Here is a 19,531-nt window from a genome sequence, read left to right as displayed (position 1 = left end):
ATGATTTTAGCAAATGGCTGCAATATAACAAAGAGTGAAAAATTTAAGGGGGTCTGAATACTTTCCGTACCCACTGTATATATATATATATATATACACTTATGTATTTTTTTTTCTTATACATTTGTCTGTTGTGAATTTTTGAATCCAGAAGAGTACATCACATTCAAATAATTATTGTCTTCATTGTGCATGTCTCTGATTAATAAAACAGAAAATTTAGTTTAGTACAACTTTTAATTTTTAAAATTCACAGGATATAATGCAGTGGAAACCAAGAACAGTTTTACACTTAGTGTCTATTAAAATAATTTGTGATGAAGTTCATAAAGCCACTATCAAGATGCAGAACTGTTCATACTCGCCTTTGTTAAAGCCAATAGTATGAAGACTTTTAGCACACACAGAGGATGTTGTTAAAAATAAGGGGTGAAAATATGTTCTGCTGTAAGTTGGTAACAATTATATATACAGTATATGTCATACTTAATCTGAATTTTTATGCATCTGAAAATATCCAAAATACACACAAATTCATTCCCGTAATCTCACACAAAACACAAAAATTGTTTAAAATTTTATTCAAATTTTTTTTTTTTGTAATTGACAGGTTGTGAAACAACAGTTGAAGAAAATAAATAGAATAATAATAATGATTGTTCATTAATGGTAAATCTGTAAATAAAATGTCTAAAAATACATGGATTCATCAGAACATGTGCCAATGATCCTCTATCTTCATAAATAATTTAAAAAATGCCCTCCATCAAGAAATAGATAAATTAATTGCAAAAAAAGAGATAGAAATCACTTTCCCTAAATAATAATGATAATAATAATAATAATAGTAATAATATCCCAAATGTTTAAATCTTGACCTTCATTTTAAAAGCATGATATATACAGTGAAATACATTTTCATGAATCTTCTCGAATCATTCACAAATTAAAAAAAAAAAGAAAGAAAGAAAGGTAAAAACTAACAAACCTAAAAATAAAAAACTCTAACAACAGCCTCTCTGTGATAAACTATATTCAGTCACTTTAGGGAGGTTCGCAATATAGGACCAGCATCCTATACCTCAGGTCATTTGTTTCCTTAAGTATTAAAGATGAAGAACTATGTATAACTGGACTCCGATTAGAGACCAAGAGCAAATCCTTCAAAACTCCCAAAAGGACATTCTTTCTCTATCTACCATATACCTCCCATGATTCTTTGCTCTGATCACATTGACCCAGTCCCACCCTCCCAACCGTTTCGATATGTCTACACATGGTCCCCCTCAAATTTCTATATACATATTTTAGATTGCTGCAGAAAGACTTTAATAGTTCATAGTTCCTTTGAACCCAGAAGCGAAACTAGTGTAGTACTGACATATTTGCATTGGTCCCATTTGTGTGTGTGTGTGTGTGTGTGCAGGGCATAGATGTGTGGGCCGAGGGCAGAAAGGTCACGACCCACAAGCACACGGCACAACAGCGTGTGAAGCAGAAGAGCGAGTGGTGTTGCGTTGCTGATTGGCCCTATATCGTATACTGTTAAGGCAGCAAATCATTCTATTTAACCCGCACTTTGTGCGACAAGTCAGTCTTTGTTATTAAATGTATATTTTTGTTTAAATAATCTCGGTAGGTTTTATACTGTAGTTTTGTGAAAGTTGTTGGTCCCGTAATTTGCAGTGGAGGAAAAGTGACTTGTAATTGACTCCGATAGTCCTCTCCTTTCTTCCCTGTGAGAGGAAAGAAAACGAAAACAGCAGTTAAAAGCAAGTCATATAAACACAAAAAACACTCCTACTTATTTCACGGAGTTAACACTATTGTGCATTTGGGAAGGTTATCTAAGGCTATGTCCACATTGATCTGGATAAATGTGATCTTTTTACATCCACACTAATAATCTGAATTTTCTTGCATCTGAAAATATCACAAATACCCATTTTGGTGCAGCAAAAACAGCTGTTTGAAGATGCTCTCCCAAGTATATAAATTTGAAAACGTTGTAGTGTGGACTGTGATAATGGAGGTATGTTTAGTTATGTGACACATATTGTACACATATATATCTAGGGTTGTACCAGCATTGTTGTGCCTTCTATTCACTTTAATAATATTGCTAAAGATAAATGCCTGCAAAGATGACTGAATATTACTGAATAAAGATGACCGATTTTGAATGTGCCGTGGATGCACCAGACAGTGGTAGGATATTAGGGGCTTTCGCACCACATAGTCTTAGGAACTCAGTTCTAGGAACTAGCCAGAGCATGGTGGCTCCTACAGAACCAATTTCTCCCTCGGGCCGATTGCCTGGTTGCATTCGCACTGGTAGCAGGAACTCTGAAGCGGCCAACAGCGACATCTTTATTCGCGGCATTTACAAACATCAACAGCTGGTCAATGGAGGACACAGTGATCAGAGCTGATTTTGTGGTGTGTGGTGGGTTTCGTGATAACAGAGATGGAATGTAAACAGACAATTTAGGCAACTGAATAGGGCTGCACAATTAATCGAAATTCTAATCGCGATTACAATTACGGATGCCACAATTACGTAATCGTTCAAAGCGGCAATTAATCGTTCAAAGTCCACTTATGTTATTCTGCGTGCTTAAGATGCGTTTTTTTTCTTTCTACATGTTATCTTAAGGGTCTTTCCCATTATTTTAATTTTAGTTTTAGTATAACATTATAATACCATTCATATTTTAACTTTTTTTATCATTTAAAGAAGAAACCAATCCGATGTAAAGTTGACATTTGAGGCTTAATACTATAGAAAAGCACTAAAAGTTTTTCAGTTAGAGTGTTTTCAGCTTGTTTATTTTCATATAAAAATACTGCATGCAGTTGCATCAAACAATGGTATAAACATAATTTAATGTAAATTGTGATAATCGTAATTAATAATCGCAACTACAATTTCAAGGGAATAATCGACAATTATGATTTTTGTCATAATCGTGCAGCCCTACAACTGAAAGAGCTAAATCTCCTATGACAACTTGCAGTGTTACATATGGAGGCTGAGAAAAACACAATGCTGCAGACAACAGGTTAAAGCCGTTGTAGCTGTTTTCCATGTTCGTGGAGTAAATATTTTTACGTGGCTTTTTAAAAATGCCGGGTAGCCAGTGTTTCGTATGCTTTTGGTCAATCAGTGTACACTTACGTCACATGTTAGTTCCTATAGAACTGTTTTAGCAGTTTCAAACGCAGTTCCTAGAACCAAATACGTTTCTAGTTCCTGCGGTGCGAACACGCCAAAAAGTGGGAACTTCCGTCAACAGTTCTTGGAACTATGAAAAGGTTCCTCCGGTGCGAAAGCCCCGATTTACTACTAAAATGACAGTGCTAGAATAACTTTATTATGTCTGGTCTTAGTAAGCATTTTGAGCACAGCAGGGGAATTTAAGCATTTTTTAGGTGAGCAACTTTTGGAAAACGCTTAAAAATGCTAGTGTGGACGGAGAGCATTTGAAACGTATTAAATCCATATTAATGTGGACGTAGCCTAATGCTTACCATTCTATACTTCCATGCAACCTACAATGTGAATCAGTGAATGGGGTTTTTATGCAAGTGTGTGTTTCTGTGTTAGTGATCGTTTAGAGTGGGGAAACATTTCTGGCAGGCAAACAAATTTCCAACATGCACCATAGGAATTCTGGGCTGTATTGTGTTCAGCTGGAGACTTAACTGCGTCTTTTTTGAGTGCTCAGACGAATGACTGAATATAAATGAGCAAGTATAGGTTTTCTATTATAACCCAGAATTCCTACAGAGGAATGCTGTTCTTTGGTCGGCACAATGCGTCACTCGTTTCACCATAACAACCACAAAGTGTCACCTCAAACCTCAGCGTGAGAGGTTTGAGAGATATAATGAATGAAGTTCCCTACCTCTCGTTCCCTCTCACGCTCAAACGCACGGATCGTTCGCCTCATTCACGCAAGCACGTAAACAAGCTCACTCGTTGGCACGAAACAGCATATCCACTAGCACAAACGCTCTCGGAATCAAATACAACCACACTGAGACCCCCCACCCCACATTCACAGTAACTATAACACCACCAGACTACATATGGGAGTATTTTGTATAAGAAATAGAGTCATGACCAAACAAAACACAGAGGAGACTGATCAAAAACAAAATCCACCCAAAAGCAGCACATTGAGCTGGTTGATTAAAGTTCAATAGGATCAATTGAGTTTGAGTAACTCCATTAGCTACCGGAGTTACGTTAGGAGAAAATCAAAGATTAGTGTCAGTTATTGATCAGTATTTATAAAACAAAAGAGAGAGAGAGAGTCACAACGCACCAAACACAGTCCATAGTCACCACGGTAACCCGCCATGCACTCTCAGCATGGAGGATACATGACAAAGGGCCAAAAAACAAAACTGCTAATGGCAACCATCACAGGCAGGAATATCTCCACAGCAACCAACACAGGCCAATCAACTTACAAACCAACGCTGTGGGAGGAAGGGGGAGCTTTATTGGATGCTAGGCCACCGTAGCCATAGCGACGTGGTCTCCGCACGAGTTATGATTGGACGGGGCAGCCTTGGTGTGGATGAGGTTGTGTTTGTTTGTATGATTTTTTTGTTTTTTGTTTTTTTGGTGAACAATGACACAGCACAAAAACAATAAATGAAAGTAAAAATTAATGAGTGTTTTTTTTTTCTTTCGGCTTCTAATGCTGATGAGTTACGCTTTAGGTTACAGTATTTGATTATACATCATTAGGTCAGTGCTAACAAGTTTAATAAGTCAAAACAGGCTAGACTGGTTAGTTTAGAACAGCTCACAAAGCATAATACTGAGAGATTTAATGAAGAGGCACTCGCTTTCCTCACCTGTTCGGCTCAGTATGGGCGGTTGGCGTCTTTAGGCCTCTTCAGCTGAACTTTAAGCCTCTTCATGCCGATCTGAAAGCCGTTCATGGCCTGGATGGCAGCCTGAGCGCTCGCCGGGTTGTCAAAGCTTACGAAACCTGCGGTGTGAAGGACGTGACCAGCAACAAGAAAGAAACAGAAGATGTAAATGCTGTGGAGGAAGTGCTTCGGTGAATGAGTCACTGATGATTTTAACGGTAAACTACGGAGAGGTATGACAGACTAATTAAATAAATACATAATTAAATAAGTCATGGAATGCAATAAATAAATTGCAAAATACAATTAAATGTATGCATAAATAAGGCGTGAAATACATATTTTTGTGTGATAGGAGAAAGTGACAATTTTCATTTCAAAGCATATTTCATGTCATTTTTCATTTTAAGGCATATATGTGACCCTGGACTACAAAACCAGTCTTAAGTCGCTGGGTATATTTGTAGCAATAGCCAAAAATACATTGTATGGGTCAAAATTATTGATTTTTCTTTTATGCCAAAAAATCATTAGGACATTAAGTAAAGATCATGTTCCATGAAGATATTTTGTAAATTTCCTACTGTAAAAATATCAAAACTTAATTTTTGATTAGTAATATGCATGGCTAAGGACTTCATTTGAACAACTTTAAAGGCGATTTTCTCAGTATTTAAATTTTTTTGTACCCTCAAGATTGCAGATTTTCAAATAGTTGTATCTCGGCCAAATATTGTCCTATCATAACAAACCAATAGAAAGCTTATTTATTCGGCTTTCAGATGATGTATAAATCTCAATTTAAAAAAATTTACCCTTATGACTGGTTTTGTCGTCCAGGGTCACATATCATGTTGTATTTTAGGTTTTCATGTTACATAAATTAATTTCACACCCAATTTATTTATTTGTACTTTTCATTATGCTTACATTTATTGAATGTAACATTTATGTATTTATTTATTATTACGGCATTTTTCGTTTCATATTTGATGACATTTTTTATTTTAAGGTGTATTTCACATTCTTTTTCATGTTACATGAAAAATCAATCAATATTAGAGATGCACTGATTGCAATTTTCTTGGCCGATTCCGATTTCCGATTTTTTGTTAGTGTGATCTGCCGATACCGATTTTTGTCGATTCCGATTTTCTTTCTAAGAACTATAATTGACAGCATATACAAACAAAAATCTACTTTTCTTCAACGCAAAGTTTTATTTTCATACACTGAATGTGTTATTTTACATTTGATTACTTTAATTTCTGTATTCTTCATTGTAAAAACTAAATACAGATTTATGCTTACCATTAAAGTTATAAATGTATTCAGTCAAGAGCAGAAAATTATTTTCTTTGATTAACATGACAGACAGCAGCAGGAATATTGGACTGCGGTCCCTTTAAGAGTTTATCCACGGACCCAATATACTGTTACACAACATGCGTTCTCTTTCTCAACTATTTTACGTTCCAAAACTGACTGTGTTTAACTGCATACTCGCCAAGACGGGCATTTTGATATAATTTTGTATGTATTTGAATGTTTTAGCGCAGTTAGCCACTTCATTTTGGTATTTGTGGCTCACAAACTGTTTGAGACTGAGCGCGGATTGTGCGCTCCACTAATATAGATCAGTGATGGTGCGTGCGCTTTTGGTAGAAGCGCGAAACCTAATGACTAAAATAAAGGGCAATACAAGCACTGATCGATCGGCTCAAAATCGGAAAGAAGTGAGACTGACCAGCCGATCACCGATCCGGGCCGGTCATGAGGAAAATCGTCCGATTCCGATCCCTGGCCGATCGATCGGTGCATCTCTAAAAATATATTTCATGCCTTATTTATTTATGCTTACATTTCATTGTATTTCAGTTAGTCCTTTTTCATGCTCTATATATGGCTTTTGGAAATCACTCACCAAAGCATTTGCTCTGGTTGGTGGCGCGGTCAACGAACACCTTGGCTGAGATGACATTACCGAAGGGCAGAAACATCTGCAGCATCTCAGAGTCGGTGAACTCCTGAGGAAGATGATAAATAAAGATATTGCAGCCTTCTGGGCCTGGAGAGAGTAAGAGGAGAGAAGATATGAGACATTGGCAAGAGCAAAGGAGGAAATGAAATACATCAGACCACACTGTTACACATGTTTCAGTCTAATTCTTCTATCATAAAAAGGAAGTAACCACGTTGATTCCTTAATAAAACATTTTTGTGGCGCAGCATGAGATTCGGAGAACAATGATTGAGAAATGTGTTCAATAATAGCCTAGGGAATAATCAAAACAGGATGTCAGTGGTTATAGTAGCCAGTTGAACAGGAAATGACATCATTACCTTCTCGTTGTTGCAGCTGCTGCGGCTGCTGTGGCTGTTGGGCGACCAAAGTGTGCTGATGTGGAAATGGTTGGCCGACCAATCCATAAGCAGCAGGATACGTAGCTGTGGGTGGAGCAATGAAGTTAAACATGAGATCAGGATAAAGTAATCTATTCAAGTGCCATTCCACAGTCTGTTTTTGTTGTTTTGAGCAGATCAAACCTTGAGGAAGACAAACTGCATTTGCCGGCCCTGCTGTAAAAATAGCCTAAATCAACTCAGCTAGTGACGAGCTTCAATTAGTCTTTGATTAAATCTCAGTAGTGAAAACAACTACTGACAGTATTGGGAATCCCATCAAATCTTTGTTTTCGTTTAGTGAAAACTGTGGAAAACAATTTTCTTTTGTTGGAAAAGAGAGTACTGTATTTCACATTCTTCCTTTTTGACATATTTCAAATAGAGATTCAAGAGTTCAGAAGCCTCACCCGTGTAGTGTTGCATGCCTGCATACGCCTGCTGGAGAGGATCCAATACAGGACTCTGAGCTGAAGTATAGATAAATATTGAAAACAAACAGAAGAAAAGCAGTGATGAATGAGACAATAATAATGGTAATGGTAATAAAAATACAATTGTAAATTCAATAAAAAATTAGTATTAGTTTTATTTAAAGTCCGTTTAAAGCAATATTAAATGTGTGTTCTGAGTTTGTCACACCACAGAAAAATGTGTTCTTAACCACACAGCCAAATTTGAATGATAAAAACCACTAAGTAAATAAAATAAGGTATCAAAATCTTGAAAAAATAAGCAGTATTCTCTGCTCTCAAACACTGGGGGCGTGTCCGCTGTCAGCACTGAAACCATGCCCACTCGTGGAAAAGCTGCCGTCTCGCTCAACCAGTGTTGCCAAGTCTAAAGCGACCCCAATAACGTGATATTTAGCCCCTGGAATGCAAATTGTACCAGGGGAACACTGTAAAAAAATGCGATTGGGCGGGTTTTGTTGCGAAAACCCAACAACCCTGCTCTCAAACTTCAAATACCGCTACAACCTGAATGGATGCTTCCTCTAGCAGCTTAATTTAAATAAGGAGACCGAGCCGTTTTGCAGGCGAACCACTGATGCTAATGATTTTAGCCCCGCCCCAAAAAAAACGGTTTAACTTCACAATTAAGTACTACATAGTTCGCAGTCTTTGTAACAAGTTTCAGCAATGCATTTCTAACATTAATAATGAGTTTAGAAAAAATTCTCAGAATTGACCTTACTCGGACTTTAACAAGGATTATGCTTAATAAATCAAGCGAAGCAGAAATCGTGAAAACATTTAAAATACGATTTCTCATGCAGCCCTACAATATAGTATAATAAAGAATAAAGACTGGAGGAGCTATCCTCACCCTGATACGGATGGACACCATTGGTGTAGAGGGTTTCAGAGGCAGAATGGCCATTGGTTAGTGCAGAGACTGGAGGGTAACTGTTGACTGCGATTTGTGGAGGCAGAGCAGGCACAGGTGTAGCAGCAATGGTTGGAGGAGTGCTCGTACCTAAAGCAGAACGACAATTACAAATACTTGAATAAATCCAACTGGAATGGGAATACTAAATATAAACTGCTTTTTGTAGCAGACTGTCATTTACCTGAGGAGGGTGTGATTGAGGCGATGGGTGTGGCTATGATGCTGCTGGGATTGAGAGCAGCCAACTGCTGCATTTGCACTGCAGCAACCGTCGCAACGGGAGACAGATATGCGGACTGAGCCACCAAGGCCTGCTGTTGGACGAGCTGGATGGGACAAAACAAGGAGTGAATCCAAAGGACTATGACACATCAAGCTCTGACTAAATTCAAGTAAAAAGTAAAGTAATTATGGAAGTATTTCTGGTACCAAACCTAATGCAACTTCCAGTTATTGCTATAATCCCAACTCAATTTCATCCCAATGCATTTTCTGTGTACTAAATCCTGGTGCATATAGTGGCCCATAAAATATTTGGACACTTAAGCCACACGTAAAGTATAAAACTCATTGCGTAATAGAAACAAAAAAGGAAACCTATTAGAATTAAAAGACAGACTGTTCAAAATAAAGTCAAAAATATTTGCTTCCTCAATGGACATAAAGATGGTGGTAGGATTCTAAAAATTATTTAATGTTTAATTTAATCTGTAATCGTATTCAGTTCATGTCATATGCACTACTGTACAAACATTTGGGTAAGATCAGTAAGGATTTTTAAAATGGTTTTCAAGTCTCTAATGCTCACCAAGGCTGCATTTATTTGACCCAAAATACAGTAAAAACAGTAATATTGTGAAATATTATTACAATTTCAAATAACTGTTTTGTTATTTAATATATTTTAAAATGTAATTTATTCCTCTGATGCAAAGCTGAATTTTCAGCATCATTACTCCAGTCTTCATGTCACATGATCCTTCAGAAATCATTCTAATATGCTAATTTGCTGATCAAGAAACATTTGTTGTGCTGCTTAATATTTTTGTGGAAAATGTGATTTACTTTTTAAAGATTCTTTTATATTAAAATTAAAATAGAAATCTTTTGTAAAAGTCTTTACAAGCATTAATTTCTGACTCCAAACTTTTGAATGGTAGTGTAAAAGCTACGTCCACACGAAGCCAGAGCTTTCCCTATCCGATCTTTTTTGTCTCCTCATCTCAAGAAATATCTGCGTCCACACAAAACCACGAAACCGATACAAAACGATGTAGTATATATGCCAGACCAGCATGTGGCGCTGTAATTCTGCCACAGAAATACACTAAAAACGGAGAAGAAGACTTGGACTATGCGCATAAACCTTGCGCGCGGTATACAAACGAACATGGAACAATTTATTAATCTGTGTTAATGTTAGTTAATAAAAAAGACAATCGTGCAGTGTTTGTTCATGTTTTTGTTGCTGTTACGTGACGTAGCGGTGTCTGACTAGGGGCGAGACGTGGGCTGATGACGTCATCGTTTCAGAAAATATACGCATCAGTGTTGCCAGACGTACGATAATTATCGTATTTGTACGATAATTTTGACCTCTGTACGATGTATGATCAATAATGAAAAAAATCCCATAATGTACGATAATTTTGACATTTCAGAACGTGTTTTTTCCAAAGTCAACCTCATCAAAACAAAGCCATGAAATCGGCTCATTACAGACGCTCTAAATGGGTTGGTGCACACCTCAGGACCCTCAACATCTGGCAACACGCAGGATTCTGATGACAGCGACTCAGAGGTGGAGTTTGGACCTTCCCACAAGGTACGCCTATGGCCCTATGATTTCCGCGATGCGGAAAACACGGATGGAATTGCGGAATCCAGTCAACGGAATTTACTGTATAACGTGGTCAGTCACGGAATTTGTCAAAGTTTGGATGAATTAATCAAAGGAAGGCCATTACACTTAAATCGTGATATGGACTAGTATCTGTAAATATTAAGCCGCAAAAAAGGCTATTTAAATATAAATCCTGCATGTTCTGTGTCTGTCTGAATCATAGTCTATGGACTGAATGAATGTCACGCGGTTTTGTTTACTACACACACACTGAAGCACCCGTGACGCTCACGGTGATTTCAGCATCTGCCTTCTCACTAAATAGGACATAAATACATGAGCAACATCCCCAGAACAGAACTGCTCTGAGACTCAAAAATATATAGTTTCTGCCAGAAATGTATTACTATTGTTCAGTAGAATGTACGTACAACTACTACTACTAAAATTATTAAGGAATAATCACAATATTTCTTCCATGTTTTAATTTTAATTGTAAATCCCCTTTGTTTGCCAAAAAATAAAATTTGTTTAATTTTCATTAATTAAAAGATAAATTAAATTAATGTGTTATGCCTTCATTCGATAACCAGAAAAATTAAAGTACACAATGCAGAATTTCTAAAGAAAAAAAAAACATTTCATAAGGCTATAAATAAAAGTAGTTTTTATGCATTCAAATAATTAGACATATTAAAACACAGAATGTGTTAACAATAAACAAGGTGAAAAAATAGAACATTTCATAAGACCCTAAACATGTAATTTTTGTTAAACTTTTTAATAGATTTGATGTTGAATTGTATACGTTTCATTATTTAATTAGACGTGCTTTTGATTAATAAAATGTAATTTAACCATTTAAAAAGGTGTCCAGAAAAATGTAAATGGAAAAAAAAACAGAATCCCCAAAAATTTAAATTTGGAATTTAAAAAAAAAATTGAATTTGGGAAAAAATAAAACATATTTCATAGGGCCCTAGCATAGTTATTTATTTATTGTGGTAATTTGAAGGTTGTGTCAAAAAGTTGTTGTTCTAGTCTAGTAGATAATTCTGTACGTTTTTACTCGTGTACGATAATTTTCTTCTAAATACGATAATTTTGAGCTTCTGGTACAATACTTGGACATTTCCACCTGGCAACACTGATACGGATTCAATGTCCGCACGAAAACGCAAGGGCGGCATTTTCAGATTTATCCACTCCGGGACCCGGTTTCAAAAAATATCGGTTTCACTCTCCCAAAACGCCGGATCCGTCTGGACGAAACGCCTTACGATACAAAATTTATGCGTATACAGCTAAACGCGTCTACGTGTGGACGAGGCCTAAGTATCTTCTTGCACTGGATCTTGTGTGGTGTTAGTGCTCACTGCCTGTGTGTAGGCGTTGTAGGCGCCCAGGTGTAGGCTCATGGGACTAATGACACCCAGCTGGGAGGCCACCTGCTGCATACGCCTGATTCCTCTCTCCTTCTCTGTGTCTGCAAACTTCACCACCAGACTAGAAGATGCACCCTGAGGGGATAAAGAAAACCAAATAAAAGAAACTGACCAGTCTTGAGGTAAAACATGCAGTGGGTGATGTTAAAACAAAGCACAAAGACTCTGTAGTGAGTAAGTATGACTATCTAAACAATGTGCTAGTGTGTTGTGTTATGCTTGTAGGTGTGACTGTGGGAGGAATTCTGAATGTGACCGTGAACGGAACACTAACCGGGAGAGTGCGGCTGCCGTGGAGAGTGCTAATGGCCGCCTGCGCTTCTGCATTACTCTGGTATTTTACAAATGCACAACCTGCAACACACAACACATTATTAGACAAAGCCGGAGCGATGTGGCAAACGCATTAGGCTGACATTTAATAGTCTAAAACGATGCATCATCAAGTGGGAGTTTTTAAACATCCAATTAAACCAATTAAATCAAATACAACAAGCTGAGTTTGGTACTAATGCCCACATTATTTCCCAAGGCCTATGTCTGTATATATGGGAGGGTAAAAGTGAAACAGTTAATGATTTACTACAGCAGGTGCATCTGTTCCATTCACACTCACACGTAATTACCCAAAACACACATCCATCACGTTATAAATCACAGCCTGTCCCGAACGGACTATCATTCATTAGCCAACATATGCAAGAGTGAACACACTGCTGCAACCCTACTAGTGTTGTATTACTACAGATGTGCCTGCAATCTTACTGAAAGAGTCTTCAAGTCAAAGACAACTGGAAAGCCTTACTAAAACCATTTATTTCCAACAATTTATCCGATCTATATTATGTGGTTAATTTGCGGTCAGTGCTCAGAGTGTGAGTCTGTGAAAATGGGGCTCACTGAAAGAGTATTTTTGTAAGGGAATGTAATTGAACACAGACAGAAACTCCACTCCATCTGTTCCAAAGAAGAAATGCAAAGAAAGAATAATAATGGGTAAATATTTTTTTCAATTATTATTAAATAAGTATTAAATTATAAAAAAATCATTTAAAAATCATTAACAAAAATATCTGTGAAAAATAGGATTCACTAAACGAATAAAAAAAATTTGTAAGGGAGTGTAAATGAACACAGGCAGAAGATCCACTTAAACCATCTCTTCCAAACAAGAAATGCTAATAAATAAATACATAATAGCAAATATGTTTTATTATTTTTTTTATTTTAATCTTAACAATAGTAAATGATCAATTATTATTATTGAATAATTATTATATAGAATGAGAATATATAACCAAATATAACCATGGTTAGGTGGGGGAAAAAGTAAAATGATAGTGTTTAATATTATATTAGGATACACAATTCTTCATTAATATTTTTGTCTTGTTTTTAGTCAAATATCAAAATATCCTTAAAACAAGACTTTACCTGATTAAAAATTTACCTGAGCAAAATTGCATAAAAAACTGAAATTTGTTTTCCTAGAATGTATATTGAAAATATGAGCACATATTTTTATGAATTCAGATTTTTCATTTGTTTTAAGCATACACTTTAACTACTAAAAACATATTTTTGTAAGGAAATGTAATTGAACACAGACAGAAAGTCCACTCCATCTCTTCCAAAAAAAAAAAGAAATGCAAAAAAGGAACAATAATGGGTAAATATTGATTTTTAATTCTTATTAAATAAGTATTATATTGTATAAACATTTTTTTTTAAATCATTAACAAAAATAACTGAAAAATAGGATTCACTAAAAGAATAAAAAAAACATCTCTTCCAAACAAAAAATGCTAATAAATAAATAATAGCAAATATGCTTTATTATTATTTTTTATTATAACAATAGTAAATTATGAATTATGAATTAAATAATTATTATATAAAATATTAAATAAAGCGATTAATTAAAAATACAATATTAATGATAATTTTTATTATTAGTAGTAAATATTTTTAAATATAAATATTATTAATGATTAATTATTATTAAATATCTATTAAACTATATAGCAAAATCATTAATAAAAATTATTATTATTATTATTAACTGGTTAACACTATTCCTTACAGGGGAAACACGCAGTGCACGTATCTGAATGTGGTTTGCGCACCTTTGCTGGTTCCGTCAGGCCCTCTGAGTACCGTGCACTCCTCTATACTCCCGAACGGCTCAAACATTTTTCTGACATCGGTGTCTGACAGCTGTTTCCCCAACATCCCCACAAACAGCTTCCTGTCTACACACAGAAAGATAGATCATGGTAAGTATACATATATTAGAGAAATGGCTGTGTGGGATCATGTATCATTCTTAAGTGGTAATAACCATCAAATCATCGCAGCCAATATCTGTCACTCCATGTTAGTGTAAGCCTCATGGTGCGATAACATGAAAGGCCACTAGAGAGCCCTAGAGGACCGTCACTTGCTGAGCAACACAATGGCACTAGCTCATGTTTTGTTTGTGTATCAATGCAGAATAAAAATGAAAGAGCCATTTGCATTGTATTTTGGATTGTGTTGCTGTTGTCATCCAATAAGAGATGATTAATGCAGTCTGTACTCATTCCACACCCATTTAATGGGTTTAAAATGTTGAATTCTTGAATTATTAATACATTTTGGCATTTGTAATACAAATTATGAAGTGTGTGTGTTTACTTTGAAGAGAAAACTATCCTCATAAGTGAGCAAAATGTGACAAAACTGTCCTTTGAAGACATTCCTAAATGTAAAAATGATCAAGTCAATCTTAAATATACATATACATACAAGATAAATAGACATCCGTGTGTGTGTGTGTTATACCTCCTCTGCCCTCACTGTCCGCTGGCTTCACTTGAATGGGGCGGTTCATCTGAAACAGAGCACATGATCACATGATGAACTGCACTTTATAATCCAGCTCTTTCATTTCCTCTTGTGTTTGTGTGTGCTTTTATTGCAGAACATCATGAATGTATGTGCATGATGTAGATCTCATGACCTGCCCATCTGCCTCAATATTCCCGAGTTCAAAGAAAAATCTCCACACTGGCTCTGCTTCTGTTGTGTTTCCGTCCATTTAATCTCTGCTCTCTGCTCTCTCCATGTAGCCTTTGTACTTGTTTGCCTCTATTTGAGGCCTAATCGCCATCTTCTCTCTCGCCCACTTTTATCTCTCATCAAGAATCAGTTTTATGCTCTTTCTCTCTCCATCACACCTAATCCTGCTCCTCTCTCTCTCTCTTTCTCTCGGGTACCAGGAAAAGCACACACCCACGCGGGATTGGGGAAGTGATGGGATTAAGCACGCTCGCTGGCTAATCTGGGTTACAGACGCACGGCAGATTAAAAATGGTGAGAGATTCTGGGTTTGTGAAATAGAAAAGAGAAAGAGGCACCGAGGGAAAGAGAAGAGGGATGGTGATATGAGAGGGAAAAGAAACATGAAAATAGAAAGAGGGAGATAGAGGAAACGAGAATGGAAAGGGGGGGAATCAAGGAAAATTAGAATATAGAAACAAATATAACCAAGGTTATGTGGGGGAAACGCTATTTGACAATTTTATATTAGGATACGCAATTCTTCATTAATATCTTTGTCTTGTTTTTAGTTAAAATATCAAAACAGCCTTAAAACAAGATACATTTACCTGAGCAAAATTACATAAAAAACTGAAATTTGTTTTCCTAGATTATATGTGTATTTTTGTTATGAATACTGATTTTACATTTCTTTAAGCTTACACTTTAACTACAAAAAAGTGAGAGTTATTAAATGCAGTTATTGAATGCTCTTCTTACTACTTCCACAAAGGGAAATCAATCAATATACTAAAAAAGTTTAAAAAAATTAAAGAAAGCAACACTTTTATTTATCAAAGACACGTTAAATTAATCAAAAGTAAAACGGCATTTACATTTAAAAGGCATGTTACAAAAAAATTATATTTCAAATGAATGCAGTTCTTTTGAACTTTCTATTCGTCAATGATTGCTGAAAAACGTTTTGTGAAAATTCAGCTTTGCCATCACAGGAATAAATTACATTTTAAAATACATATAAATTGGAAGACAGCTATTTTAAATCGTAATAATATTTAACAATTTTACAGTTTAGACTGTATTTTTTTATACATACAGCCTTGGTGAGCATAAGAGAGTGTATATATATATACTTATATAAAATTACAGATATATCAGTTTCACAATTATGAGCACACCTGCTACAATGCTAAACTGTAAAAGAAATGTGACAACAAACTATTACGTCTATATTATTCTCTAAAAACAAACATTAAATGATTGTTAGGACTAAAGAATTTTTTTTACCATGAAATGAAAAGAAAATATGAATTAGCATGAACAGTAGATAGTATTGTAATTCAAATGATTTCGCAATTCTACATGGAATTGTTCAATCACTGCAGCTCTAATTGAAATAAATACAATTAGTAAAGGAGTAGACGAGAGGCAAGGAGAGAAGCTGTGAGCTAAATTGCTCAAATCAACATAAAGGCGTTAATTATGCAGCAGGTGACATTTCGGCCCAATTCAGATCGCTTGTTTTATCCGACCAGCAGCGATTACTCATCTGGGGTCCGTATTGATCAGGCACTCGCTCGCAATCACTCACACACACACATACAGAGCCGTATAAACCATACATAATGACTTTCACTATTTCACAGCACGCCAAAAATATATTACACGACTCACGGAGAAGGACACAAACAGAAGGGCATTTATCAGGGTGACTAATGAAGCAGGTCTCATTGATTGCTGCAGTAATGTAAAGCACTGTAAAGATCTCCAACACCCACTATACGTCTGTCCTGGATCAGTTTTTTTGCTTTCCTGGTGTAACTCCCTCTGGTGATTACTAATCTGATCTCAGCTGTAAGAGCTTGTTTTGCAGCGCTTAAATCTGATTTGCCCAAATTGCTTTGTTTATCTTCAGAAAACACCGGCATACGGTGGGGTAAAATAACTTTTGAGGGCATTTTAGCATTGTATTGAGGGCAGCTGCTCCCAATTTAGCTCACACACAAGGTTGTTTAATGGTTCTTCCGTCACTTTCAGGCAAGAACTCTTTTCTTGGGCCCCCAAAATTCTAACTAGTGCTGGGCGGTATACCAGTTCATACCGAATACCGATGTTTATTTTTGTTATAGTTGTTACTAAGCGTGAAAGTTCCGAAACTGAAGCTGTAGAACTAATAGAACGTGATGACACAGAAGAACTCATCCACAATATCCACATTGACCGCCACAATTATCCACCGCCCCTTGCCATCAGCTCCAGCGTCTCACACACACACGAGCACGACTTTAGCACTAGATTTAGGAACTTTCAGACCCTTTTAGCGGCTTTTTTCCATAGAATATTCATACTGACAAACCTAGCGACTTTTTTGGATAAACCTTAGCTATGCTTCAGTTGGAAGATTTCGCCAGTGAGTACAAATGAGCACAAAACAGCGTTTCCTAGCACCTGTCGCTTACTGATTGCTGCAGTATTTCCTCTCTTAATCAGTAGAAAATATGGTTAACACCCGGTCATGCAGAAAAAAAAATACCGTCATGTACCGTGAAACCGGTATAATTTTGAAAAATACCGTAATATAAATTTTTGGTCATACCGCCCAGCACTAATTCAAACCATTATTTGCTGAAAATCTTGTTAAATATGACTGGAGTTCACGTACATTCAAATATGGGTCAATGGAAACAATGGCATTTGACGTCATTAATCTGCCATATTGGAATATACACTACTGATCAAAAGTTTGTGTCAGCAAGACTTCTCTTTTTTTAAATGCTTCTGTTTAGGAAGGATGCATTACATTGATTAAAATTTACAGTAAAGGCATTTATAATGTTACATTATGCTGTTTTTCTATGAAAAAAATTCTATTCATCAAAGAATGCTGAAATAAAATGTTCGCAATTTCCACAAAAAAAGCAAAACAATTTTCAACATTTATAATATAAAATGTTTAAAAATCCAGCTTTGCTGTGTCACAGGAATAAATTACATTTTAAAATTTATTAAAATAGAACATGTTTATTTTAAATTGTACAAATATTTCATAATATTACTGTTTTTACTGCATGTTTCATTAAATAAATGCAGCCTTGGTGAGCATAAGCGGTTTTCAAAAACCAACCCCAAACCTTTGAATGCTAGTTTATAAGATCATAAATAAGATTTGCAGTGGAGTGAAAAAATATAATAATATAGCAAATAGCCTCTTGGATGTCTTCAGAAGACTTATAGACAATAGAGCAAACAAGTAACATTCACTTCCAGTGCATGGTAAAGATTCACTAGGACATTCTGACAGTGACAGTGAGTAAATGATGACAGAATTTTCCTTTTTTGGTGAACTTTTCCATTAAATAGTTTAGGGGTGTCCCCGACTAAGGATTTTCATAGTCGAATCGTAATTTTCTAATGTTGCCGATATTCGACTGATAGTCGAATCATATATTTTGGGGGCAGGGCAAAATACATTACCAAGAGTCAAGTCAGACATTCGACAGCCATAATTACGTTAACACACAGGGAAAATGTGTAACGGACGCCTCGCAGATACAAACAGGGTAGGCTAAATAATGTTTTATGTTTTGATTAAAAGATAGTTAACATTAAATAATTAATAAAATTTTTTACAATAGTGCTCTCATTATAACGTTATGTATATGCAGGCAGGGCCGTCCTTAGGGGGGTGCAACTGGTGCGGTCCCACCGGGCCCCGTGGCGAACGGACCGAGGGGGACCCTACGCCTCTCTCCCTACCTCGCACCGGGCCCCACGTCAGCTAAGGACGGCCCATAATGACAGTACTTATTAATGTTCTGCATTTCTGTTTTGAGCTGCGCACGCTGAAGATGACCAGTAGAATGAAGCAGCAGGTTTTTAATCAATGGGATTTAACTCATCATTTATCTCATATAGAATACGCTTCGTTATTTATTCAACATAACGTTAATATTACGATTTATAGGCTATCTGCACAAAATGCCCTGAATGCACGAACGTGTCTGTGCGGCTCTGAATGAACTCCTTTTGTGGACGCGTTCTTCACGCAACAACGTGCAGAAACACGGCAACTAAACTAAAAACTCACAGCGTTTTATTATAACAGTGTTCTCATTATAATTGTTATGTATATGACAGTCCCAGTCATAGTTATTAATAGTCTGCATTGTTGTTTGTCCTGCTCGCGCTGCACGCTGAAGAGATAATCACCGTAGTACTGCAATGAAGCGCTTTACTGCAGCGCAACTCAACCAAATGCATCTTATATGAGATAAATAATATATACACGATATAATAAACCGGCTGAAATGTTTTGAAATCACCCTACCTGATTGAAAAAATCCAGTCTTTCACTCTGCCTGTGTCAATTTGAGTCTTGTTAAAATTTTAAATCCTTGCCGCCAAGATGCTTCTCTGTCGGTCACGGATTATGGAAAGTGAAACTTAAATCTATAGGGGTGGTTGGATTTATTCCCGCACATTAAAATATTTATTTGAAGCTTCTTTCTTTTCAGAT

At 36.1% G+C, this 19,531-nt stretch overlaps 1 protein-coding gene across 3 annotated transcripts in view; it reads right to left on the bottom strand.

Annotated features, from left to right (window-relative positions):
• Positions 1-843: 843 nt before the first annotated feature.
• celf3a (cugbp, Elav-like family member 3a) overlaps positions 844-19,531 on the bottom strand; it is a 45,053-nt gene continuing 26,365 nt past the window's right edge. The window contains exons 6-17 of one of the 3 annotated variants that reach the window (XR_001641185.1): positions 14,797-14,845; positions 14,100-14,225; positions 12,248-12,327; positions 11,905-12,048; positions 8,867-9,011; positions 8,623-8,772; positions 7,704-7,763; positions 7,234-7,338; positions 6,815-6,958; positions 4,873-5,009; positions 4,480-4,579; positions 844-1,736 (exon numbers count right to left, since the gene is read on the bottom strand). Coding sequence is in view for 2 of the 3 variants with exons in the window: in XM_016566320.1 (XP_016421806.1) it covers positions 4,882-5,009; positions 6,815-6,958; positions 7,234-7,338; positions 7,704-7,763; positions 8,623-8,772; positions 8,867-9,011; positions 11,905-12,048; positions 12,248-12,327; positions 14,100-14,225; positions 14,797-14,845 (1,131 nt within the window). In the remaining variant the exon portion in view is untranslated. Of the gene's footprint in view, positions 1,737-4,479; positions 4,580-4,863; positions 5,010-6,814; positions 6,959-7,233; positions 7,339-7,703; positions 7,764-8,622; positions 8,773-8,866; positions 9,012-11,904; positions 12,049-12,247; positions 12,328-14,099; positions 14,226-14,796; positions 14,846-19,531 lie in introns of all 3 variants that reach the window. The other 2 variants (XM_016566320.1, XM_016566319.1) reach the window with 2 other exon arrangements.

The sequence above is a fragment of the Sinocyclocheilus rhinocerous genome, unplaced genomic scaffold (genome assembly GCF_001515625.1).
Source record: "Sinocyclocheilus rhinocerous isolate Xijiao unplaced genomic scaffold, SAMN03320098_v1.1 scaffold2437, whole genome shotgun sequence".
In the NCBI taxonomy this organism is placed as follows: Eukaryota; Metazoa; Chordata; class Actinopteri; order Cypriniformes; family Cyprinidae; genus Sinocyclocheilus; species Sinocyclocheilus rhinocerous.
The sequence above is the reverse complement of the archived record's forward strand: the minus strand, read 5'-3'. Positions and strand labels throughout refer to the sequence as shown.